This window comes from Rhopilema esculentum, chromosome 17 (assembly GCF_057945365.1).
Source record: "Rhopilema esculentum isolate cy_ngs chromosome 17, ASM5794536v1, whole genome shotgun sequence".
NCBI classification, from domain to species: Eukaryota; Metazoa; Cnidaria; class Scyphozoa; order Rhizostomeae; family Rhizostomatidae; genus Rhopilema; species Rhopilema esculentum.
This window is the reverse complement of record NC_142831.1, coordinates 3316548-3343565: the sequence shown is the minus strand read 5'-3', so window position 1 is coordinate 3343565 and position 27018 is coordinate 3316548. Positions and strand designations below refer to the sequence as shown.

Here is a 27018-nt window from a genome sequence, read left to right as displayed (position 1 = left end):
AAGAATGGATTCTTTGGGACCACCGTTGTCTCCTAAATTTTTCATCTTTAAAGCCCCGGTCGAATGTGCCAAATATTTCATCGAACATCATTGAAAAAAATTGTTCTCGATTTTAAAAATCTTCACCTAACGTTTCGTTCGTTATTATGTTGGGACCACTATTTCTAGCGGTGCCCTTATCTTAATATTTAATGATAGACGAAGTTTAAGAGAAAATCACCATTTTGTCTAACTATTTTGTATCAAATACATCAGTATTTTATTTCACAATTCCGCCGATCACAATCCTTACTTCAACTCTACTCCAAGCAACAAACTAACTTATTTCGAGTTACAACATACATAATCACGTTCACTGAGACTTGTCGATTGATATTTTCCATATGTTTGTCCTTATACGGTATTGAGAGTCAAAGCATGTACTGAATTTAGTCGAAGAAATATTCGTCAAAATATTTGTCCGAAACATTGTCACGCGGAAACTTTTTGAAGTTAATGTACTTTAAAGCGAGATAGATGCGCTGAAACGTGGATCATACAGGATCTAAAGGACGTTAATTAAAAGGTTGGTTAGAAATTAACTGTTCATGGTTGATAAATATTTGAAACAAAAAGACAAGAACTACACCTTGATTTTCAAGCGGCAGAGTCATGGAGAAGGAAAATAATTTTAATCAGTATATATTGCGGCAAATTGAAGGGGAAAAGTCCCCTGACCCCCCTCCTTGGGGCGGTCCTCATATATTTGATACATTGATATAATTTACAGTGTGCTAACAAAATTAATATTTCAAATAGATGGCCCACTGTCTTTAGATTTTCATGCCTAGATTGAATTGACATTAATAGTTAATTAAATAATTATATAAAAGAAACAACTTTTAACTAGTTGACAACAAAAAGCTGACGAAGACAAGAAAAGAAAAGAAATAGTTGTAAAAATCTCTTGACATCAATCACATATTGACTATTCTATTTCTGGTACTGAAATAAATTGTTTTATCAAATTTGACATTTGGAAAAGCTTTGTAATGATCCATTTTCATGAGCTGTGACAGCGGAAGCCGTTGTAGAGGGTGTTATAAAGCGAACAATACAAAAATGATTTTGCTAAATTGGTTAAAAGTTATCGAAAACTCTTTAGACACGGGTCGTCAAACTCAAGAGCCAGATTACTCCCAGATATATGCATATCTATCTCTCAACTGATTTTGCAAAATGCGACAGGCATCACAGTTTGAACCAACATCCGGTCCACAGAACCCATCTGAATCCTCGGAAGGTGTTATTGCAAGTCGCCCACAGTAAACATTGCCATTTTCTATGTTTTGTTGGCATACGCATCCGTCCCTGTTGACGTACCAGCCTTTGGCGAGCTTGAAAGACTTGATGTCCAGTTTCATGCACGCGGCACAGTTGCAACCATTCTCAGGACCACAGTAGATATCACAACAATCGCATCTACAGCAAATCAATCAACCGTAATAAGTTTAGTATTTAGATATATAAAGATTTAACGATAAAACAGGAAGACAAATGAAATCCCAAGATAAGAAAACAAACGTCTTCTATCTGCACAAACCTGAATTTCTTGAATTGCCAAAATTCCAAGGGACCAGTGATTTAAATTGCGAGGAGTTGTGCGGAAGATACTTTTGGGAGAGTGCAATAATTTTCTTACCCGCTCAATTTCATACAGCTACAATGCTCCCCCTTAATCCAAAAACAAGTTTTTGTAGCCGGGGGGGGGGGGGGGGTGAATATAAGCTTTCAGACTCAAGCTCTGAATCCAGTGACAATTTATAAAGATTCATGGCTACATAAACACTACTGAACTGAACTGTGTTTCTGAACTGTGAACAATTCAAATTTAAAAAAATATTTTCTCTGATATAAAGATACTTTACCTCAAAGGACCAACAGCAAATCCGCAATAGTATTTCCCAGTAGAGCCAAGTCGACATTCTCTTCCAGCCTCGTTCACTTTGGCGCGAATCCTATCATTAGTTTGTTCACTGGTTTGTTCCATACTGAAAAGGTTGGCAGACCTTTTAACCACGTCCTCCTTATGCTCTTGTATCAAATGCAGCAGATAGTTTTCTTTTAGCCCCTCAAACAGACATTTTGGTGCTGGGCATTTGTACAGACGATGCTCACATCTAAAAAAGGAATATTAAGGTTGCAAAGTATAGGCCATATAAAATTTATTCGCTGACCCAACATATGCGAAGATAATTTATAGAAACAAGTGCAACGAATAGAGTCAACAATCCACATGATCCAACAGGTAGCAGAAAAATTGCTACTCTTAGGGAGCAAATGAGAGCAAGAGACAGATCTGCAAAATTTAATGCCAGTTCCAAATATTTGCTTATCTAAAAAGCACTTATTTGAGGATGAAGGCTTCTACATACAAAGCCAAACGGAAATGAATATTTTTTCCATCCAGACCACCTATTTCTCGCTACCTATTTTATCTATAAAATCTATTTTGCCATCGAGAAAGTTATTAAGAAGAACACTGTAAGATGAGATTGTAAACAATACAATATAAGAGGGAAAGTTTTGCAGCGGTTCGAGGATGAAGTAACGGCTTTGTGTAAGATGTGACTATTGCTTCACCGAAAATTGCGAGCAGACATTTGGCCAACTTACGACAGTTTTCCCATTATTACGAAAAACAACATTTCTAGACTCTTTGTTTACATATCAATAAACTTGAATTATTTAGACGAAAAATAGTTTGAAAGGAAGTTTCAAGAAAAGTTTCGAGGCAATTCATAAAAAGGTTCTGAAGAAAATTGCTTTTGAAGCATGTAAACAATTTATTTTCACAACAAATTCGCAAAAAAATTCGAAACTGTCTGGATACTAAGTTTTTTCAATTGTGAATAACGTTTAAAAAACAAGAATACTCTAGCATTTGCCATTTTTAGTACCACCCCTTTAGTACCATTGTCCATCAATATTAACATAGACAACTTTTATGAAACTTTCCAAAGCAATTTGAAGTTTGGTCAACTAAAAAGTTGTTTGCAGCAGTGCTGTCATTTCGTGAAGGGCAGTGCAATACTTTGGCTCTCATTGTATACAATACCTTTGCTCGTGGTCATTCAGCTCAGATCTAGTGAGTTTAGCAGTGCATCCAATAAAAGAACAAACTGCAGGTAAGTTTCCAATCATCCTTCGGCAAACATGTGATGCCAAAATTTGAAATTCATTTCGACATTGTGGGCAAGGACCATTAATAACCATAGATAAACATTTCTCACAATAAACGTTGTGACAGCAGCTTGTTTCAACTGCTTTTTCTGCGATTTCTAAGCAGATGGGACAAACCAATGCTTCAATAACCTCATTGCCAGGCTTATAATCTTCTTCTAAAACATGAATTAAGATGTTTGACAATTGACATGCAACATTCTAGTTAAATAAAAGGGTTTCTCAGTTCTTCTAACTACTCTATTGCAGACCTGTCAACCTAAAATTTTCAAAACCTCGAGATTTAAGATTTTCTGGTAAGAAAAACAGGGAGATTTAGTCAAAAACAGGGAGATCCGTCCAAAAACAGGGAGATCCCTGGAATTTGCTGAATTTATAAACAACATACCTCTAAAAAATCATGTTGCACAAACAGTTAATGACAACAACTATCATGGGTAGCGTCTTCCTGATGTTTTTTAACGTTTTCGTTAAGCTGTAAACACTAACAAATAACTTAGTAGAAAATCAGGTAGAAAATCATAAAAAACCGGGAGACCAAGAGAAAGCAAGCAAAACCTGGAGTCTCCTGGCAAAACCAGCAGGATTGACAGGTCTGCTATTACACGTGGTTTTTATTACAAGAACATAACACAGACCCAAGAAAGAATTGTCATTTAGCAATAAAAACCTGGTGAATATTTCTAAAGCTCACTATTCCATCATCTAATAATTGCTACCTGGTAGAGTGAGACTTTCTCAAACATAAATTGTACAAGAAAAAATATTGTTTTTAGGTAAAAGACAAGAAATTTAATTAACAATAAATTAAACACGATATCTTTTGAGTCTACAAAAATGTTTCTGGTGAAAAGGGTGGTGTAACACTTCTGAAACAGAATATTACAAATATAACCAGCTAACATGGTAGAATGCTGTTTTTGGGTATCTCAAGCTACCTTTTCTGTTTTTATCCTGTTCCTTTGCTTCTGTTTCAGTATTCTCCTAGAAGAGAACATCCAGAAGCACTCAAATAAATATTATTTTTATAAAATTTAGATTTTTGGGTAAATTTCAACAAGAAACTGTGTTTCTTAACTTGATGACCTACCCACATTGAAAGAATTGTTGGCACTGGGTGAAATTTTTATCCATAACTTTCAGCAATTAATCTAACCAAGAAAAAAATAGAGAAAGACTAACTCAAAAGCTCTCAATTTACCTCCATATCTCAGTGGAAGGGTTTCTTTTAAAAAAACAAGACCACCTTTAAAAAAAGCAAGCCCTGGTGAGGTAAATGAGCCATTGCATTTGTATTTATATCGAGTTTTATTACAGTTTCTAGCCACTTCTTTGTGTTTTTGTATGCCCCTCGAAGAGGCATACTATTTTTGACCTATGGTTCAAACATTCAAACAATGGGTTCTTTTTCTGAAATAATGGCCAACTGTTCTTCCTATGTATACCTTGGTGATACATTCATATGCTTTGTAGGTATCTTCTAATAAAATGCCCCTTAAAATCTGCACAAAAGTTAAATTTACAGTGTGTATGTGTCAAATCCTTGTAGAGTAACAGAGACAACAATCCCCAGTGGACATGACCAGGGACCTGCCAGAGTGCAAAGTATTTTTTGTGCGTGGGGAATTATTTTATGTCGCTTCAATTGCGTGGGCACAAATCATGTTGCAAAATAGCAGGTTAAAAGCTCCGTATTCCAACTGCCTGGATTAATCTAAATTTGCAAAAATGCACGGACAGGATTTGAGCAACAAGTTTTTGCGTGGGGAACCCGTTCCCCGCGCATACCCAAACTTTGCAGTCTGGGGGACCTGCATTCTCCCCAAAAGAACTGATAAATGACACATTGAAGTAAGCAGCTATGTAGTTAACATGTCAATGTATATTAAGAACCCCAAACTTACTTCATTCTTTGGCTGTCTATTGATTTCCTCTTTGAAAATTTCAGCCTCTTTTACAAAAGCATCATCTTTTAAAGTTTTTCCAATTTGTATTGCAACATTGACATGTGCCAAGGCCTTATCATGTAGTCCCATGTTAAATGTAGCGTTACTCAAACACAAAAGCAAGTCTGCTTGTTCTCTATCAAAACGGAGCCTTGAGGCAAGATTCACAGCTGGTTCTAAATGAGCAACTGCTTCTTCATACCTTCCATTTTGAGCATAAATCTTTCCAAAACCTGACAATATGTAACAAAGCAAGTCCTTTGACAGATCACCTTTCTCTCCTCCCTTTTCCATTGCTCTCTTGAAAAAGCCAACAGCCTCATCCCATTTTTCCATTTCAAGATAACATCTCCCAAGGAATGTAGTTGCAATTAATAGTCTTGAACTATTGTAAGTGCTTTCAGCATTTTTGATAGCTCTCTTGTAACTTTCACTTGCAAGTCCATAGTGTTTAAGGTGAAAATATGCATATCCACAACCTATAAAAGCTCTGCCTTGAAGATCTGGATTTTTCACTTCACTTGACAAGGGTATGTTCTGTTCAAAACATAAGAGAGCTTCCTGGAATTGTTCTGCTAGATTATATTGTCTACCTAAGAAGTTCAAAGTGTAGCTTTTAAGAATCTTGTTTTCTTTTTGCTCCGCAGTATCAAGCATTAACTTCAAGTACTGAATTGTTTCTTTCTGCAATTCCTCTCCAGGGCTTGGATTTTTCTCCCTCAAGACAACATTGAGCTGGAACCTAAAGCAATCCCATGCCTCCACATAATTCCCTTTTCTGATTGCTTCTTTATTTATAAAAGACTTTTTCATAAATTCATACTGATCAAGCCTTGACATCATTAACTCTGCTCCTGTAAAATCAAACTTAACAGTTATTTAATGAATTGCATTTTAAAAAACACTTATGAATTGCATTTTTAAAAAACACTTATGAATTGTTTACAGACAACAGGATTTCGAAGATAATTAATAGAGAGTGCGGGAAAATAACCGACCCGAGCAAGGCTCGAACTCATTTTTAAAAAAATTCCTTTGCATAACAAAAAGAAATCAACACAGATGTGTTTTAAAAATTGATAGTTTGTGGTTTCACAATTCAGTCAAGGAGCTTCAACATATCTGGATGGTTACAGGCTATTATTTTTAAGACTTCAGCAGGAAAGACTCATCTGATGAAACACCTTCAGAGTCAGCTGTTTATGACTGGTTTTCAGTGTTTCAAAGAGGCAAACACCATCAAATAGAGATCAGAAACAGACCCTACTCTGGATACCCAGTAATAGCCACAATTGAAACACATAATGTCAGCAAGGAAGCTAGTAGAGGAGGATGAAAAAGTCACTGTGCTGCAGATTCCAGAGGATGTGGGGATTTCAGTCAGGAAAAGTGACCAACATCCTGCACAATAACCTTTGTCAAGGTTTCAGCCAGGGAGTCCCTCCCACATGAGCCAGGGAGACCCAGGCTGACACATGAACAAAAACAGGATGTATCTACAGAGGTACCATGCAATGACCCAGAGATTTGGCGGAGTGAGGTCAAAAGCCTGGATCTACAGTTTTGACCCAGAAACCAAACAACAGTGCAGCAAATGTAACCACAGGCACATGGGCTCCCCTGCGAAAAAAACATTGATAAACCATGGCTGAGAATGGTGACACCATGCTTGCACAATGGTTTTCAACCATTGCCCACCATGGTTGAGCAATGAAATGACCATGGTTAACCATGGTAGAACCATGAATTTCCAATGGGACCCATTGCTCAACCATTGCTGAACCATGTCTAACATTTCAAAATGTTTACTTTCTCATAAATTTGCTTGAGCAATATTAAGATATTGAACAAAGTTGAAATGTTCACGATTATTTTAAACAATTTTGAAATTTTCAGTTCTTTTTATGATTTCAGATTAAACCATGGTTAGATCATAGCCAAACCATGCTTATCTGCTCATTGTTGAACCTTGGCTTAACCACAGCTCAACCATGTTTATTTTCAACCATGTTTATTTTCCATGGTTAGACCATGGCATATAGCCATTTTGGCAATTTAGGTCAAGGGTTCAACCATATAAACATTTGGATTTTTGAAAATACAAATTTGAATTTTTACAGGAATTGCATGTTTGTAAACTTGGTTTGAAACATGGTTCAAACACGGTTCAACCATGTCACTTGACCATGATCGAACCATGATTCAACCATGTCACTTGCTATGATCGAGCCATGATTCAACCATGTCTCTCGACCATGATCAAACCATGGTCCAACAAAGCCTCACTTTTGCCCCTGCGAAAAAACCATTGCTCAACCATGGCTGACAATGGTGCCAACTTGTTATTATCTATAAAATATTTGTTGTTATAATTTGTCTCATGATTAATTGAAATATATCACGTTGATACTGCAATATCAGTTCAGTTCAGTTCTCATGATTTGAAATGGCACAACATACAATTAAAATTAATCTACATTATACACACAAACACAGCCCGTGCCACGAATTCAATATTGGGTGGGGGGGGGGGGGCAAGGCTAAAAAAGTAGGGGGCAAAGGCTTCTTACCCCTTTTACTGCAGCTTTAAAACTGCTTGCTATGCAAAAAAGTGGGGGGGGCATAGCCACCCAGTGGCACAGGCTCTGACAAAAATAATTAGCAAAAAACTACCAATCATATGAAAGATACAAGAGATTATAAAAGAGACATTGATTGTGTGCAAGGGAAATTCTTCAGAAGGAGCTCTCTCAGTAGATAACCTAAATGAGGAAACAGCACCCTTTTTAGCATTTATGACTAATGATTTGATTGATTCTTTTTCAAAGCTAATTACAGTAACAATCAGCTAATTGTAATTTCTGTCTAAAAAGTATGATTTCAACATTTTACAAAAATGAATGACTTTGAAGATTTCTGCACGCTGTAACTTACTAACCTAATTCCAATTGGTAAGTGCTTTTCTGAGTGTAGTAAATATCTATCTCTGATGCGCATCATCTTTGAATTTAAATGTTAATTTATGGTTTATTTCTAAACTTGATATCCCTCTTGGTAAGTTTATCTAAAGGTGCATGAGCCTTGACAAAATGATTAAGGGTGGACAGTACTCTGTTAACTTTAGCCATTCCACCCCCCACACATTTTCGCAAAGCAAGTAGTTTTAAAGCTGCAGTAAAAGGGGAAAAAGCCTTGGTCCCCCACTTTTGCTAGCCTTACCCCCCCCCCCCCCCCACACACACTTACAAACTGGTGGCGTAGCCTCTGGTTAGCAAAATCACCCAGAAGATTCTCTTAAAAAAATCATGTTGGTAAAATGAAAAATTCTTATAAAAAATACCTGCTTGTTTAACAATCAGAAGCGTAAGAAAATGAACTGATGTTCGAGTCAGAATATCCCTTGATTGCCTGATTGATGAAATGATATGTGGAAGATATTGCTCGAAAAAAGGAAATTAACCTAATTTGTTGTTGGGGGTATTTGCATTATAGTTAACAGGGTCAATGTTGGAGTTTCCAAGAATAAAAACCTGCAAATTTAAGGTCGACTATGTCCGGCAGCAAACGTCATTTAACTTTGAATCAATTGTATGCCTTTATATATATATTACCTTTATATATATATTTATATATACCTTTATTACATCCTTAATTTTTTTACTCTTACTGTTATAGACTACTTCAAACTGAAATGGAAATTATAATCTTGAGTTTAAATACGTCACTAGGATATATGACTCGATAGCTCCTCGCGAGTTTTTCTCATGTGTCCTTCAGCATAACAAAACCACTTTATCTGATGTAATTAATTAATTAAATTTTTGAAAATGCTAACTTTTGTATTCTAATTTTTAATTCTTGGTATATTGTAATTAACATTTGTTTTTGCTGATAAAGATTTTGAGTTTGGGTTTGAGTTTGTATGCAATTTATAGGTTTTGTTTGTTTTTTCAACTTCGGCAACTGTCTAGGACATTTCCAGGTTCTCTTTATTTTTAGATTTCGAAGTCCTCGTTTCATTAAGTGAATATGCAAAAAAAAACTACCTGAATTTTACTAACCAACTGCTCTCATAATTTGTCCTAGTTTATCCCAATCATCCCAATTCAGTTTCGAATAGCCTTTGACAAGGAGTGGCATTCCATTTTAATCTACTACTTCCGCTTTTAAGCTCCTTCGGAGTGACACCTCGAATAAGCCCCGACCCTAGAATTACAAATTGTTAATAAGCCCGCTTTCAAGCTCCTTCTGAGTGACAGTGTATGCTGGACGTGGAATTATTCATACTGTAAATCCATCGAATTGCCCCTCTCGAATAAGCCCCCAACCTAGAACTAAAAATTGTCAATAAGGCCCCCCCTCGAATAAGCCCCCACTGCTATCGTATATTCTAGAATTGGACCCCTCTATTTGATGATTTTTGCCATCTGAGGTTGCCTATGGCGATTTATTGAATTACCACAGCAAATTCATACTTTTGGTAGTATTTAAGTAAATGCTCATAAATAAATTCCTACTAGAATAAACGAGGTATTTTAACAATGTCTTCTTAGTGACTACAATAAGTTCATAAGCCCCCTCGTATAAGCCCCCTCTCGTATAAGACCCCCCTCGAATAAGCCCCCATCCAAAAATATCAAAAATAAATTAGCCCCCAGGCTAATTCTAGAATTTACGGCATCTGAAATGGAATGTATTTAGTTTATTAGAGGGGGGCCATGAGAGTGCAGACGCCCCTCCCCCAAACGGCAACAAAGTATCTTTGAAAAAGGACGTTTTCTGGCGTTCCGAAAGGTGTGGACCCCCATTCTTTCCTCACTCAACCCACCTTTGCCCCCAAATCTTACCTCTCCGGTTTACGCTACTGCAGAGCTTCAGACAAAGGAGGGGCCGGGGGCCATGCCCCCACTATACCTTTTCAGTACAATATAACTTTTCACAAAATCATTTATCTTCGTGTTAAATTTCCCCTTTCCCCTTGAAAAGACAGATTTTCTGAATCCAGATGATTGTAGACATATTTTGATGTTACTCCAGTCACAATCCTCCACTTCATTGGAAGACATATAATGGCTTTGAAGTCTGTAATATCTGCTCCTTTCGTTTCATCCTTCAAAAACAAACATGTCTTCCTCTCTCATCCACTGCAGTGCAGGCAATATTCTAAATGATTTTCATCACTGCACAAATACAAAAAATTTGGCAATTCCAACCAGTATCACGATTGGCAGTATAGCATGAGTGCAGATCTAGTGGGTGCAGTTTGCACATTGGGATCTTTTGCTTTTCAGCAACAAACTAATACCCCAAATTTAAGAGTAGATTTCAGATCACTAAAACTATCTATGTACCAATTCCCCTTCTTATATAGCTTTAAAGATCGACCCCCTCTTTCGTCGAAATCTATTAGCTATTAGTTGTAAGAATGTGAACTTGGGCTGATCATCTTATGAGAGGGGATTGATGGTTTGGTACACTATAGGCTTCAGTTCTGAAAATACAGCGTAGCTGAGCAGCTGAAGTTCAATTAAATGAACACAAAAAGACAGGTTCATGCTCATTACGATAAAAATAATTGTACCAACTTGTTATTGTCTTTAAAATGATTGTTGTTTTAAATTTGTTTCATGATTTATAGAAATATACTGGAGAAAGAAGACAACTGATTTTTCAAAAAGTAACTTCTGACTAGATGGAACAATCGATTCTGGGTACATTGGACTGATGTATCTTTGCTGTTTTAGCCTTCAGTTACCGATGCAAACCTTAAACAATAAGGATGATTTTTTTTAAAGCTTATCTTTAATTCTTTTGTCCAGAGATTGTTATTATTGTTATTGTTAAAGTCATGACCAAGCGACATCGACGAAAACATCTCAAAAAGTTACCCCTGCCTATAAAAGCTCTCCCTTTGTTAACCTTTCTCTGAATGTCCTTGGAATTCTTGGAACCTCATCTGCCACATTCCTTAATATGCTACATAAGCGTACGGCGGAATTTTTACAAGAGGGGGGGGGGGGGGGTGGTAGGACTTTTGCCCGAGTACAGAGGCATGCATATATTTATGAGCCTGTTGGTGATAAGGAACTTGACATAGGAATATTTACATTACGAGTTCTTTTTCACCGAAATATCTAAAGTAAAAATAGTCAGTTGAGAGTTGAGCAAACCAATCAGAGACATGTTTGGGGGGACATGCTATCCTTATCGATTCTTCTATACTATGTTTACTGTTCAGATCTAAAAGTTTGATCTAAGTTTCTCATAGATAAGGGTAGCAATGTATAATATTTTCCAATATTTTACTTAATATCACTTAAAATACTATTATTAACTCTCGAATTCGACTAAAGTCAAAAGAAAATTTCCTCTCGATGCTAAGTAGTGCCAAATTGCTCAGCTGCTCTTGGCCCATGGTTTATCTGAGATATAAAAGACAGGAGTAGAGTTGTAATAGGAGTTGTAATAGGAGTAGAGTTGTATAAGAATTGAGGAAATTATAACTTGGAAATTTAAATCAGAATTCTGCGAGTTTTCTTTAGCGTCACCGGAAGTTCTATTGGGCACAGGACTATAGGTGATAGAATTCCCCACACGAGCTAGCTTTTTGTGTTTGATTGATTAATCGTTGATTTAGAACTGCTTTATCATTGCACTCGTTACAAATGCTTTCCACATTTTTAAGGCTATTTTGTAATCAATGTTTCTGCAGAGGGCTCTTAAAGCGGCTGTGTCGCAGGGGACACGGCAACACGTCAGTTGAGCAAAAGTTGTTTGGGTGAATCAACCAGTACTTAATAGGAAAACCAACATGGAGAACAACAGTTTTTCTGTATCCGTGCTCATCCTGCAAAGCTGTTCGTTTTTGTATCTTATATGAAATGAAACAAATAATAAAGGTGGTTGTTTCTTCAGTCTTATCATTATATTTCTCTGGGTCAAGGATGGCGATGTAAAAAACAAAAGACCCCTCTTACAGCTAGGATCTGAAATTTAAATACTTGATACACAAAAGAATAAAACAATTGCACCTTTTTTAAAATGTGAAGTCCCCATACTCCATGATTGGAAAGTGTAAATAAAATCATCAACATAACCAAGACAGACACCAGAGAGTCAATAATATGGACCTTAACAAAGAGCAGTAGAAATATCAGAGATTTTAGAAGCAAACTTCTTTAGCAATGATTTACGACTAAACGATTGAAATCATAGAGGCAGATATGTGAACACGTAGTTGTCAAGTTTAAGGGCTAACTAAGAGAAAGCATCAGTTGATATTTAATAGCTTTTTCTTGGAATCTTTTGGCAATTTAGGCCAACATACTACTAATTTGTAAATATTCAAAACTACCTACTAAAAGCTAGTACTGGGTAAACGGCATACGTCGAGAGATTAGGCACTATAAAGATTGATCCATGTGTGCATGTGTTACAAATGAAACACCAAAATGATATATTTGCTAGAAACAGGTGGGCACCAGGACCCTGGATACCAGACTCTCTCTTATTTTACAAAGAGTGAGTCTGCTACCCAGGGTAAGGCACCACCTGCTGGTGAGTGGCAAGTAATATGAGCGTACCCTAAGGGGAATTTTTTACAGTTTATCATATTATTAGTTTATCATATTCCAGTGCAGTTCAACTGATATTAATGTTGAGTTGGTAATTATGATAATTGCTAAAAAATTGAATGTTTAATTTTTAACTTGTAGGTTGGGGGCTTAAAATTCAACACTGTTGTTAAAGTGCTACCCTCCTATAATATTATTGTAAGATAAAATGAAACTCTGAAAATCATGTTATTCTTAACATCATTTTAGAGCTATTTTCTCAAGATGACTAGTAAAAAGTCCTCCTATCCATTCCATTTTACCATTTTGTGAATGTAGATAAATGGGATAATGATGCTCTCAAATTCCACTCTTTTCCCTACTTCTTAGAACTGAACTTTCTGATTTCGAATGTATTATGAGATTACCAATGAAAGAATGGATAGCGAGGATCATGCAAACATGGACACGTACAAATTTTATATACACTTTGGATTTGGCCAAATTGACCAGTCTACGCGGTGTCGGATCACTCTTGTATCAGTTCACGTGGAGCTTGAGCGGGGATGCCGGTGTAATATGCATTTTGGTACCCTATGCAAAAGTGTAACATTGTGAAACACAATGTGTTTCAGATCGTGTGATTTCATCATTGTGCGATGTTTTGACACGTTTTTAAGAGTTTAATATTCATACTTTTCAATAGCGTAATGTTTGGAGTTGCAAATAAATGATGTACTTTATATGCATAAACTTAACAACGGAAATCACAGCACCGCTTCTTATTTGCATCCCTATTACAAAAATAGTTCAACTGTTTGGTTAACCATGGTAGAACCATGAATTTCCAATGGGACCCATTGCTCAACCATTGCTGAACCATGTCTAACATTTCAAAATTTTTACTTTCTCATAAATTTGCTTGAGCAATATTAAGATATTGAACAAAGTTGAAATGTTCACGATTATTTTAAACAAATTTGAAATTTTCAGTTCTTTTTATGATTTCAGATTAAACCATGGTTAGACCATAGCCAAACCATGCTTATCTGCTCATTGTTGAACCTTGGCTTAACCACAGCTCAACCATGTTTATTTTCAACCATGTTTATTTTCCATGGTTAGACCATGGCATATAGCCATTTTGGCAATTTAGGTCAAGGGTTCAACCATATAAACATTTGGATTTTTGAAAATACAAATTTGAATTTTTACAGGAATTGCATGTTTGTAAACTTGGTTTGAAACATGGTTCAAACACGGTTCAACCATGTCACTTGACCATGATCGAACCGCGATTCAACCATGTCACTTGCTATGATCGAGCCATGATTCAACCATGTCTCTCGACCATGATCAAACCATGGTCCAACAAAGCCTCACTTTTGCCCCTGCGAAAAAACCATTGCTCAACCATGGCTGACATGGGGGCCAACTTGTTATTATCTATAAAATATTTGTTGTTATAATTTGTCTCATGATTAATTGAAATATATCAAGTTGATACTGCAATATCAGTTCAGTTCAGTTCTCATGATTTGAAATGGCACAACATACAATTAAAATTAATCTACATTATACACACAAACAGGGCCCGTGCCACGAATTCGAGATTGAGTGGGGGGGGCAAGGCTAAAAAAGTAGGGGGCAAAGGCTTCTTACCCCTTTTACTGCAGCTTTAAAACTACTTGCTATAGAAAAAAGTGGGGAGGGGCCATGCCGACCTCTGGTGGCACAGGCTCTGACAAATATAATTACCAAAAAACTACCAATTATATGAAAGATGCAAGAGATTATAAAAGAGACAGTGATTGTATGCAAGGGAAATTCTTCAGAAGGAACTCTCTCAGTAGATAACCTAAAAGAGGAAACAGCACCCTTTTAGCAATTATGACTAATAATTTGATTGATTTGTTTTTCAAAGTTAATTACAGTAACAATCAGCTAATTGTAATTTTTGTCTAAAAGTCATGATTTAAACATTTTACAAAAGCGAATGACTTACTAACCTAATTCCAATTGGTAGTGCTTTTCTGAGTTTAGTAAATATCTATCTCTGATGCGCATCATCTTTGAATTTAAATAATAATTTATGGTTTATTTCTAAACTTGATATCCCTCTTGGTAAGTTTAATAGTCCTTTTGTCCTTTTGTTTTAGGGAAAATCTCGTACGCTATTTGTAAAAGTGAATTGTCCCTCGGTGGTGGGGGGGACTCAGGGGGATTCAGAGGGACGCGGCTTGTGCTTGGACATAGCCAAGAACCATGTAACGCAAAGAAAGCTGTTTAGAATTGTTACTTTACTACAGGTCAACTATTGTCGATTAAACCAGAAAAGAAAAAGAGAACAACTGACAGATTTAATCGCATTGCAAACTTTGTATGCATGAAAATATACACAAAGTATGACAACCAAAAATGTGTCACTTCAAAATCCAACCAATGGGTCATGAATTCTGAAAAAAGTTGATCTTATTGATGCTTTTAATATTTTATATGCATTTTCTGGTCATATTTAGAATGTCACATTTAATTTTTTTTGGCTGCCAAAAAAAAATTACATGAAAAATTACGTTGCAATAATTACATGAAAAGAACATCTTAGAAATTTCATAGAGTCCCCATACCCCCTCCCCCCCCCCCGTTAAAATTTTACGACTACATCTCTGCTAAATATTTTGGAAAAATTTTTGTCGGCTTCTTTACCCTCAAACCCCCCCTCTCCCCTTCCGAAAAAAGTTCTCATTTACCGCCACTCAAATTGAGTGGATGGTTTGCATCGGTTTGAAAGTTATGTTACTCTTGACAAATTATTTCTAATGGCGTTTTAAAGATTTTGGTATTAGAGACCTTGTTTATCGCCAATTTGTGTAGTATTTATGCCTTCATGTTCGCCAATGAATGTTAGGCTAGTCTGTGGCGTGCAAGCCCACCTTGTCGACCAATTTTTTGGAAAACTCGCCAGCTACTCATACTCAAACTCAAACTCAAAAACTCAAAAACATTTTTTCAGCAAATCAATTAATTACATGTTACGTCATTTAGGTAAGTTGTTTAAAATTCAATTATTAAATCCAAAATTACATAAGAAGATTAAAGGAGAATGGCGGAATATTTTTGTTTTTTTACAGGTAGTGGTACTTGTCGTGCTTAACACGATCGTGATGTTATTTTTGGTATTTCTATGATATTTTTCGAGTAATTGAGCTTATTGTTCAAATTTCCTCTGCGGGACAATTATCGTTTTCCGTCGTTTCCGAGAATCCATCTGGCCATTGTGACGTCATATGTGATCACTGGTTTTCATGCACGCAATGTCGGCCTATATAATCCGCGTAAATTGCGAGTAGGAATCAGTTGCAAATTTCAGAAAAATGGTACACTGCAATGCGTATAACTGTTTGGAGGACAGTAGGAAGAGGTCGGACAAGGTAAATGCCTCTTCTTGTACCCAACCAGAAAGAAGAATAACGTTTTTTAGTTTTCCGAAAGACCCGGTGTACCGTCGATTGTGGGTTCCAAATATGCGCTTGGAAAACTGTGTTGTTAAGGATCATTCAAGGCTTTGCGAGAAACATTTCAAGGATGACCAATTTGAGGTAAGCCGACATGTTATAGAGTCTCTTGGTTTGGCTGGTAAAAAACAAATCAAACTGAAAAAAGATGCTGTTCCAACGATATTTGATCGAGGGTCGCCGAAATCGACTGGTCAAGTCAAAGGAAAAAAAACATTCAAGAGAAAGAATATTGTCCTTCAGTCAAAGCTTCAATCTAAGTTTCTTTGCAATGTCAGTCCCAAGAAGCGTAGCCCAAAGAAAAGATACGGGGCCTATACAAAACGTCGGAGATTAGAGGTAAGTCAATTTTGTTTTATTAATTTTCATGGCTGTTGTAATGCTACGTATGGCCTGTACCATGCATGTGTAAAAAATCGCAAAAATAACAACAGAATGCTTCTTGCCAATCCATCATTAGTGTTTCATGAAAATTTGAGCTGTTGTTTAAATTTAGTTATTTCACCTGACGTTTCAGTGTCAAATGAAACGATACTCTTCCAGAGGCCTTGTGAGTTGCTGTGAGAAAATATCATTCAAATAATAAATAGGAGCAATCTGGTGCAAAGGGGTTTCTTTTTAAGCACGTTTTCAGTTTATAAAATCAGGTTTTACATGTTATTACATGTTTTACATTGTTTGTTTTTTCAAAATAATAATCTGCCTATTTTGAACAAGCAAGCTAATTTTTCGATAGTTAGATATGTTACAAACAACCAGTCACTCGCTTGGCCAATCTCTTGGAACACAGTCAACTGCTGATACATAAGTTGGATCACAAATTTCTGAGAGTGAAATCGGTATTGACAGACAGATGTGTGATTCATCAACCCAACTTACAGTCATTTCAAACGAGCTCTACCCTGCATCTAATGCGAGCACACAGACCCCGGTTTATTGGCACTTTAAAGGAACCCAAACAAATACTAGATCATGGTCAAGAGGTAAAACATAAATTTGAAATTATCTGAAAAATCTTTTTTCTAATTGAAGGTTGTTTTTTAATACTTTTGGGGTCTTGGAAAGTATTGAAAATAGAATTTGATCTACAGGCTAAACGGAAAGCAGCAAAAATATCAAAAAATATCAAATGCTCTTAGTAAGTAGAACTGTATAAAGTGACCATTATTAGAAACTTCAGCTACAATCAAAATTCTCTAGATTTGATCCACTGTATTTCTATTCTAGGTACCCAGACAGAGTACAGGACAAGAGATGCATACATTCAGGTGAATGACAGCTTCCTGTCAGAGCAGCTACCAGTTTCTCGAGCTGTATCTGCTTTGAGTACCAATTTGAGTCAAGAAGCAAGCCCTGAGAGAATGTCATCTTCAGATAGCAATGAGTGGGTGCCAAATGAATCTTCAGCATCAGAAGAGGAAGAATATGTTGATTCTATAAATACTACGCCAGTTGGATGGAATGAGCGAAAATTTCTAGTTTTTGAGTCATGCCTAATGCAGTTGTTTGCTATTTGTAGTTTGTGTCTTGCACCTGTTATTTCAATCAAAAAACGTTTATTTGGGTCCATGTTGCAAATTCATGCAGAGTGCCTAAATGGGCATGAAACAAAGTGGATGTCTCAACCGCTTCATAATCAGATGGCTCTTGGTAATTTGTTTATTGCTGCTTCATGTCTCTTTTCGGGATCCCAGTGTTCCAAGCTGCTCTGTTTTTTCCACCACCTAAACATGCCATCAATTGCAATCCGCACATACAGTGACATACAACGTGCCTACTTGATACCAACAGTAAATGCAGTATGGGCAAAGTGTCAACAGGAACTGTTTGTGGCTAGGAAAAACATGCAACTTGTACTCGGAGGGGATGCAAGGATGGACTCTCCAGGACACTCCGCAAAATATGGGTCCTATTCTCTAATGGACCTTGGCACCAACAAGGTCATTGATTTGCAATTAGTTCAGGTAACTATACCTGTTGATTATATGAATACTTACTGTTAATTATTTTCAAAATTATAGGAAGTGTCATGTTCAAAAGCAAGAGCAACATTCTTAATAAGCCTTGTTTCAAAGGCGTTATTATGTCATTATTATGCAATGTTCAATCTTACATCAAAATTTCAATATTGTTTTTCCATTTGCAATGGGCCAATACCAACGTGAGAAACTAAATGTAGAAAAATCTATCTTTTAAGAGTAATGAAGTTGGTGGTGCAAATCACATGGAACTTGAGGGTCTAAAACGATGTTTACAGCTGTTAGATAGTGAGCATTTGTTGTACACTACTTTGGTCACAGATCGTCATGGACCAGTCAGAAAATTTATGCGAACAGAAAGAAAAGAAACAAAGCATCTCTTTGATGTGTTCCATGTTGCAAAATGTAAGTAAAAAACTATGACTTTAACTTGAAACTAGATGCACATGTTCCCATTTTGACTTTTCATTTAGCCCTTTTCTTTAGAAATTATTATTGATTTTCCTTTGATTTATAACGACTATAATTTTGATACCCTTTTTCTGCCTAGTTGTTGGTGTCAACATTTTTTGGTGTTTTAATTCAAAATAATATCATCTAGGGCATAACTATTGTTAAGTACACTTAATATACCACATGGAAGGATTCATGTTTTGTTTGCTACCTAAATGGCTATTGTAAGCAAGTTGTGAATGTTATCCTAAAATACTTTTTAGCAATTGGGAAAAAAGTTGAAGCGATAGGCAAGAAAAAAGGGAATCGTATGCTTCTTCAATGGGTCCAAAGTATAAAAAACCATGTCTACTGGTGTGCTGCTTCATCTTGTGGTAATGCAACCTTAATAAAGGAAAAGTGGCTTTCTCTTTTCAATCACGTTGTTGATATACACACCGGCCATGGCAATGAATATAAGGAATGCCCGCATGACAGCATTGAACGTGATTGGTTGAAAAAAGGTAGGAACAAAACCTCTGTTACAACATATAAAGTATGGGATTGAGAGGCAGAGACTGCAATAATTCCAGGCAAAAATTCATTTCAGAGAATTGCATTAGTTTATCCACAAAGTGTTGTAAACATCTCACATTCACCAAATGTAAAATGCACCTTTAGCCTTTTGTTTCCCAAACTGTCCTTTCTACCACACCTATATAGTTTCTCTGTAAAGGGGATAGCAGTATTTTTTAAAGTTAATTACTCTTAATCATTGCAGGATCAAAAGGATACAAAGAATTAGTTGCAACATTAAGTAAAACCAAACTGGTGAATGACATTACAAGGCTATCACCTTTAGAACAGACAAGTGCTTTGGAATCTTTCCACAATGTCATAATTCGATTTGCCCCCAAAAACACACATTTTTTCTACTTGGCCATGAAAGCACGGTAACCATATTCTATTTCTTTTTTCGAGTTTTACTTTGTTAATTTTGTCATACAAAGATGAGGGTTAAAACACAAGTGTTATTTTTGAAACTGCCTTTTACATACTTGGTAGAAGTATTAACTAGTATGAATATTGTTTTTCCAGCTTGTTCCTTGCTGCTATGCATTTTAATGAAAACTCGCAACGAGCACAGCAAAGAAAGGAGACTGGGGAGAAAATGTGGAAGGTATCATACCCAAAGTATAGGAGTGGAGATGGTGTTGTTCAAGAGGTCAAAGAGAAATGTACATATGGTGAGAAATAGTTCAACAATTAAATTGATCTCCCCTTTGATTCAATTAAATTCATTTTTAAATTAATTTTAGCTTAATTTTAGATAAATTATTTTAGATTAATTTTAGGTTCATCAATTCTTACTATTCTTGGAGAAGTTATCTACTGTTTAGTTTAATTTTTTTTTTATTTTTGCAGAGTAAATGAATGTTTATAGTTACTTTCCATTTTGCAATCATTTGAATATGAAATCCCCTTTGGGACTTTTTTAGAGTATGTCAACAAACTGATGGAAGAACTGGTCAAGCTTCGAAAACAAGCCCCAAGTATTTTAGTGGCAAAAGAGCAAGCTGCTGCTTTGCAGGAAATCCCTGACTTCCTGAGCTCAGTAGCAACCAAGAGAACAAAAGAAGAGGCTCTGGCTGCAAAGCGGGAAAGGTTTGCCAGATTAACTAGAGATGCAAATCACAAGACAGCAACAAGAAAGATTGCCAAAATACCTCCAAAGAAAACTTTGATCAAAAAAGGTGGCCTTGTCAATGTTAGAAAGCCCAAGGGCAAATAGTTTTATGCCATAAATAAACAATCTGAAACTGCTATTTCCCCTGAAATAAGAAAATAAATGCAAAAATACACATATTACTACTAGTTTGCAATTTTTAGGTATGATTAACAAAAAATCTTTGCAGTCTGGTATGATTATACCCCAAAAATTAACTATTTAATAGTCTAGTTTTGGATACTTGAACCCTGTGTATTTATCAGAGGGGAATTTGTTCCTTATTGATGATACAACACATGCTGGTAAAATCTCTCTCCTGTGCTTGCCAAGCTTGTGCCATACCCAGCGAACAAACTGTCTGTAGCTCACGTACCTGAAAAGCCTAATGAAAAAGACTTGGTGTTAATATCATGAAATAGAGCAAAGAAAGTTCCAAACAGCTTGGGTTTAGAAAAAGGTAGCAATTTTTTACAAGTAAGTCAGTAATTTTGTTTCTGAAGGGCCTACTAATTACCCATTTAACGGATTAATTGTTGCAGATTTTTCATGAAAATGTCAGACTTACTCAGAAGTAGAAGTATCATCCAGGAATTCCTCTTCCTCGATGAATTGGTAAATTGCTGTCTCAACCACAGCTGTATTTAGGCAAACTGTCTTAAAGTCATCATCATCTGCGATGCAAAAAACACCCTGACTGTCAGCTTTCGTCCTTACTTTAAAAACTTCTCGGCAGCACAAGCTCTCTCGACCTGTCGGCATTGGCGAACAATGATTACATTGGCACCTGTGACAAAATTAAAGTTCAATTTTAACTAGTTTATCTTGATTCGTCCTTCGCCTTAGCCATCGTAGGAACAAGGAAACTGTTTAATTGAGTAGGCCTTAATACATGTAATATTTTAATCTTTTTGCTAATTTAGTTAAGTGTTTAGTAAGCTCGTAAATATATTTACTCACCAAAATGTATTACCGATTCTCTCGGTGTTTGTATCCTCTGTCTCGCTTTCTGAGGAAGACAACAATTCATTTGTCTCGTTGTAATCGTGTGATTCCGGCATTGGCTCGAACATGAACGGTTTAACATTTATATCCTGAATATATATTCCTAAATTTTCCATCGATTCATCTTCGTATGTTTCAGTCATCTCGACAATCAAAATGCAATGTACAAAACTTGTCCTCTCTACTGCATGCGTAGGCCTAAATTGCTAAAACCACTGATCACATTTGACGTCACAAGGGCTGCGTGAACTACCGCGGGAGAAGACGCACTCAAAAACGCTCTTTTTCGTAAAGGGACGTCGCTGCTCACTTTCTCGGCCCCGCGCGTCAAAACGAAAAGAGTTACAGAAAAAATTTTTTCGGATCTTGAATCTACGTACATATTTTTACTATAGAGAGTAGGTTATCTAAAGTTCTGCCATTCTCCTTTAAAGAAAGAGAAAACAACCCTATATACAGAGGCGGATCCAGCGGAAAATCTGAGGGGTGCTTAAGGGCGTTGCCTTAATAGCCATAATAATGCCACACCCCACTTTTACTTACGGTTAAATGAAGACAACACCCATCTTGATAAATTAATCTTTTTTAAATTCAGGTATTAAAGCATAACTATATAAAAAATGATATCTTTTGTTAGAAGCCTATTTGCTAGCAATGCTAGTTAAAAATAACACTGCTGCCTTCGCAGTTTGTACATCACATTAATCAATGAATGACATTTTAGGTCGTTAGTCAATATTTGATTGCTCTGCGATATTCAGACACTGGTTCATTTTTTAAAAAGGCAGCTAAAATGTTTCAAACAAAAAAAGCAAAATACGAAAATTGAGTTAAATATCATTGAGTCATGATAAAATGGATTGGGTATACCCTAAGTGCCAGAATCCGCTGAGTCATGATTTTCATGAATGCCATGCTATTGGTTGACCTTGAACTGGTCACATGAACTCACCTCGTACTGATTGACAAAACAATTTCCATCAATAGCAAGTTGTCAACAACGGATGCAAGCAGTGGCGGATCTAGACAAAAATTTGAGTGGGTTCCAATATGGGCGTGGTCCCCTATTTTTCTGGCAACGCCCTTGACTTTTTCCAAAATTGGGTGACGCCCATTTTCGCTTTTTGATAAGATTCACAATTGCAAGATTTGATTTTAACAAGATATATTATTTCATCATGATTCCAAGACAAGTAAAAAAATGAATCTGTAAACCAAACCAGGAATTGTCATTATGGATTCTAAAAGAATGGTTTCGATTTCTTGCCAAACAGAGGACCTTAATAAATTCCTCTAGCTGGTTACAGCAAGACATAAGCTTACTGAGTGTTGCAAGATTTGAGTGAAATTCCTGCTATAAATATTGCCAAATAATAAACAAGACAAATTTACAAATATTCACCAAGTTTGTCAAAAATTGATAACGATGGACGAAGCCTCTTATTATATATAGCAAACAAACCCAATTATTAAAAGTGCAAATTATGAAATATGAAATCATCTTATCCCCTTCTCAAAGTCTTTCATTTTATCTTAATAAAGTTATCTCACTCTATAGATAAATATATTCTGTATAGGGCTTCAAGAGTTCTATAAGCTTTCTACGTCAAAGAGAAAATATCTTCGACATTCCTGAGTTCCTGCCAAGAATTCTCTGCTGCTAATTGCAACGCATTCTTTCGTGAACACCACTTTACAACTATCTGAAATGGACTTTTCGCTAGATCCATGAGAAAAAATCGGTGATCTGTTTTCTCCAGGTTGGCTAGGCCAGTCGAGAAAAATGAGCAAATAGTTGGCGAGGCGTGTTTGAAAAGCTTTGTTGAAAATTCATAGCACTTTTCCATATGATTATCAAATTTTATTGATCTTAAGGTGCTGGTCCCTTCCTGTTTGAGGGCTTAAAACAAGCTCTCGTCATCGTGCAGTCAAAGCCTCCACTCGCAGCTTCACGTCGCCATTATGACAACAGGAAGCATGTATGGTCAGCGGTTTAAATAAGTTCCAATGAGTTCGTGAGATGGGTTCCAAAAGGGTTCTTTTGTTTGTAGCAAAAACAATATATGACAATTGATTGCCATGGCTACGACAGGGTTCCTTTCTTAAAAAATACAATATGGTACAAAGAGTTGCCTTGGCTACGACAGGGTTCCTTTCTTTAGAGGAATATAATATGTTACAAAAGATAACCATGGCTACGACAGGGTTCCTTTCTTTCACAATACCATATTTAGAAAGCAGCAAAGGTTTTGGTACAAGAGGCCATTTGACGTTGGGACTGGTTGCGATTAATTCGAAAGTAAAGGGAAAACTGATGTTATGTGTCTTTGGAAAATTTGACAGGGTTCCAGAACCCTTGGAACCCGGTCTGAATCCGCCACTGGATGCAAGTATCACATGAAACAGCAGCGATCACGCCGAATCCAAATGACCCCCTATAGAGAAGGCCTATTTACCATGACTCAATGCCTTCAAATCAATACTTGTAAGAATTTGTTGATAAAAATTGATTGTTTTACTAAGTACCTTGTGTTGAAGTAGTACGTTTTTGGGGTCATCTGCATTTGGCAAGAAATGGGTATCGAATTCATTCTGGTAGTAATTACCATACCACCCCAACAACCAAAAAACCTTGGCACCACTTTTTTGGGGGTGCGCATTTTTCTCTGTAAAATTCGATATTTTTGTCGAATTAATCCAAGAAATATTCTGTTAAAACGTTGTGCATTTAAAGCCTGGTAAAGGAAACTACCAACCTGAAAGGCCGAAGGTCAGAACTTCCACGGGACAGTACTTGAACCTTTGGCATTTGCAGTTCAGCGAACTCATCGATCTGTGCATTCCCACAAGTCACGACACCATTCACCACGCTCTTATCAAAAACTTCTCTCACGATTGACTGAATACTCAAAAGCTCGTTTTCCGTTTCAATTTCCTCAGTCGACTGGCAACTAATAATCGAGAACACCTGCAACAGCAACGACTTTATGTCCGCCATTGCTGCTACACGAACAGGTTTAGTCGTTTCAGTGACGGTATGCACCAGTGTATATTAAATGATTGATAGGGGTGCTCAGATGAGCCGAAATATGGCAAACGGATTGGTTGAAGCCTTGTTTTGATTGATAGGGGTGCTCGACATTGCAGAAAAACATATCAGAGCGTGATGTGATTGGCTCAGTTGCAACTTTGACCATAGAGGTTGATTGATAGGGGTGCTCAAGCACCCGTAGAATCGAAGTAGCTCATTGGCCGAGAGTATGGTTTGATGGACAAGTAAAAAAATTGGTTCCAGGGCTGCTCGACATTAAATTTCTAGCTATTTATAGTTTAAAGCAGATACAGGCTATGCTAACTAACGCATGACCGTATGTCATCAGTTTACTGGAAAATACATTTACATCATCTAAAAGGATTCAAGACGTTTTTCAGAAATTAGAGAAAATGCATTGAATGTTATATCTCCGAAAATTCTGACCGGTGCTCAAGCACCCATAGCACCCCCCTAGATCCGCCTCTGTATATAAGAATAAATCAGCTGACGGACACATGAAAAAAACTCAAGATAGAGCTATCAAAGCCATGTGCCCGGTTGACGTGATTTGACGACAAGTTTACAATTCATTTTGGTTTGCATAACAGTAAGAATGAGATAATAGAAATGTAAATAACACTGGAAAAAAGCAAGGGAAATGAATAAAGAAAAAGAAAACTATATTAAAGATAAAAAATGGGAAAATTAGGTTTATAGTATGTGCTGGTATTTTCATCATATTCGATTAGGTCGGACTTTCTAAAAGGTAGTGTTTCATTTTATTTTTGAAAGATATTTTGTTGTTGGCTTCCTTCAAATCTAGTGGCAAAGAGGTCCAGAGCTTAATACCGTCAAATGTAAGAAAATTTCTTTTAGAGTTGGTTGATATTGCTTGTAGGGAAAAACCAAGGCCTGAAGACTGTCTTGTATTGTAACGGTGAAGTTTTTTTGTTTTTAGACATTCATGTCCAAGAGTAGTGTAACTGTTGTCTTTATTAATTTGGAACATAAATTTTGCTGTCTCAAGTTTGTATAGTTTGTCAAAGTTCAGTAGCCTTAAGCGTTTAAAAATGGGGTCACTGTGAGCAGTATATGGAGCAAAGTCAGTTACTCTAATAGCTTTTCGTAAGTTGCGTTTCAGGGGTTCTAAGATCGATTTTCTTGCACATCCCCAATTCAGTATAGAGTGCATGAGATTGAATAAAAGTGGGCTGCCCATTTTTTTGCTCCCATCCTGTACACTGTTATAGCTTACTCAGTGAAAAGTTCGGTTCGTTTGACCACTTGCTCAGCTTTGCTCACCCCTGCTCAGAGATGTTTGACGGCGATCAAAAATTTTGAGAGAGTCATTAAATATTTCTTTTGTTCGAGGTGTCGTTGAGCGATGCTCAGTTCGTTTGACCCTCCAACTGAACTTTGCTCAACTCGCACTTGCCTAACTTGCGCGATAAATTTAAGTTTTGCTCGAAGCATATCTTGAGAGTTTTTGTTGATATTGTGCTAACGAAAACCATTTAATTCTGTCATAAAAGCTCGTAATTTATTCAACATAAGGAAGGCCTTTTGATTTGCAATAATTTTGCGGGAAATTTCCATTTCTCATTGCGGTGCATTGCGCAGGCACTTACATTAATCTGTCTTTGTTCATAGAATTGTTAGGTGCAATGTTAAGGTCGTTTGATCACCCTGACTGAGCAGTGCGTTGAGATAACCTAGTTCATATTTGTTTTCAGAGGTTCTAATGTAATATGTATCCCAGTATTTAGTGGATCTTCGTAGTCTATCTGTACAATATTGAGCTTATATAGAACAGTCTTCTAAGATAGACGCGTGACAGAATTTGACCTTGTACGTGGACGAAAAGTAAGTAAGACGTTTCAAGCATAACGCTTCATCAACACGTGCTGATGAAGAGTTATGCTTGAAACGTCGTACTTAGCTTTCATTCGTTCAATGTCTTTATATAATTGTGTTAATTTTTGGTCATTACTCGACATACAACACGCTGAACTACATTAATTATCAACTAAAATGGACTTTATTTTTGATAAGGCAGTTGGTTGGCAGGCCAACATCGTAGAATCTGCAAGCAGGTTGGCAGGCAAATATTTCAGTTATACTATAAACAACAGCGATCCAAGAATGGACTTTGGGACCGCCGCTATCTCCTAAATTTGTTATCTTTAAAGCACCGGTCGAACATGCCAAAAATTTCACAGAACATGATTCAAAATCATTGTTCTAAGAAGTTCGATTCGTTTGACCACCTTAAAATATTCAAAGCTGTTGGATCAAAATCTTCACCAAACTTTTCGTTCGGTAAAATGTTCTACGCGCTTGACCAGGGCTTTAAAGATAACAATTTGTTTTCTTTAGGACAAATAAAGAAAAGGGCCATTAATGAACTTTGCCTTATAACATTGGTTTAAATAATATTAGTAAGAATATTTTGGCACGAATATTTTGACTCTACAGAGTTATAGGCCCGGTATAAATCAGGAGAAAGGATTCATCAGTGCCGTTGCTCTCCCTTCGCTGCTCCATTTATCCATACCAACGCTGCTAATATTGAATATTTGAGACACGTTACATAAGTAATTGAGGTT

The 27018-nt window shown here is 36.5% G+C and overlaps 3 protein-coding genes across 6 annotated transcripts; 1 reads left to right on the top strand and 2 right to left on the bottom strand.

Moving 5' to 3' along the window:
* Positions 1 to 222: 222 nt before the first annotated feature.
* On the bottom strand, positions 223 to 24414 carry LOC148958147 (uncharacterized). Of its 4 annotated transcripts, none has more exons than XM_089113334.1 (6): positions 24135 to 24414; positions 5127 to 6022; positions 4161 to 4206; positions 3098 to 3377; positions 1908 to 2159; positions 223 to 1461 (listed from the first exon to the last, which is right to left on the bottom strand). In XM_089113334.1, the coding sequence occupies exons 1-6, from the start codon at positions 24217 to 24219 to the stop codon at positions 1173 to 1175; spliced, it is 1848 nt and encodes a 615-aa protein (XP_088969460.1). In that variant the 5' UTR covers positions 24220 to 24414; the 3' UTR covers positions 223 to 1172. The 4 variants fall into 4 exon arrangements, with proteins under 4 accessions (XP_088969460.1, XP_088969459.1, XP_088969461.1 ...); XM_089113333.1 differs by having other exon boundaries at positions 3098 to 3380; positions 24135 to 24413; XM_089113335.1 differs by lacking the exon at positions 24135 to 24414 and adding an exon at positions 9230 to 9466 and having other exon boundaries at positions 3098 to 3380.
* On the top strand, positions 15804 to 20439 carry LOC148958149 (uncharacterized). Its single transcript, XM_089113332.1, has 7 exons — positions 15804 to 17219; positions 17464 to 18200; positions 18434 to 18620; positions 18932 to 19171; positions 19429 to 19600; positions 19746 to 19894; positions 20147 to 20439. The coding sequence occupies exons 1-7, from the start codon at positions 17090 to 17092 to the stop codon at positions 20437 to 20439; spliced, it is 1908 nt and encodes a 635-aa protein (XP_088969458.1). The 5' UTR covers positions 15804 to 17089.
* LOC148958148 (uncharacterized) lies at positions 19232 to 21521 on the bottom strand. The gene is made up of 3 exons (XM_089113340.1): positions 21334 to 21521; positions 20942 to 21160; positions 19232 to 20758 (listed from the first exon to the last, which is right to left on the bottom strand). The coding sequence occupies exons 1-3, from the start codon at positions 21519 to 21521 to the stop codon at positions 20596 to 20598; spliced, it is 570 nt and encodes a 189-aa protein (XP_088969466.1). The 3' UTR covers positions 19232 to 20595.
* Positions 24415 to 27018: the final 2604 nt, after the last annotated feature.

Bases quoted from the DNA above. Each gene is read 5' to 3' on its own strand.
- LOC148958148 (XM_089113340.1), bottom strand. From the start codon at position 21,521: ATGACTGAAACATACGAAGATGAATCGATGGAAAATTTAGGAATATAT. The intron at 21,161-21,333 runs GTGAGTAAATAT...ATTTTGTCACAG, and splicing joins AGAATCGGTAATACATTTTG to GTGCCAATGTAATCATTGTT. The intron at 20,759-20,941 runs GTAAGTCTGACA...CTTTTTCATTAG, and splicing joins GATGATACTTCTACTTCTGA to GCTTTTCAGGTACGTGAGCT.
- LOC148958147 (XM_089113333.1), bottom strand. From the start codon at position 24,219: ATGCACAGATCGATGAGTTCGCTGAACTGCAAATGCCAAAGGTTCAAG. The intron at 6,023-24,134 runs GTTGGTAGTTTC...TTGATTTTACAG, and splicing joins TCTGACCTTCGGCCTTTCAG to GAGCAGAGTTAATGATGTCA. The intron at 2,160-3,097 runs GTATTGTATACA...TTCCTTTTTTAG, and splicing joins CTGAATGACCACGAGCAAAG to ATGTGAGCATCGTCTGTACA.
- LOC148958149 (XM_089113332.1), top strand. From the start codon at position 17,090: ATGTGTGATTCATCAACCCAACTTACAGTCATTTCAAACGAGCTCTAC. The intron at 19,172-19,428 runs GTAGGAACAAAA...TAATCATTGCAG, and splicing joins ACGTGATTGGTTGAAAAAAG to GATCAAAAGGATACAAAGAA. The intron at 19,895-20,146 runs GTGAGAAATAGT...GGACTTTTTTAG, and splicing joins CAAAGAGAAATGTACATATG to AGTATGTCAACAAACTGATG.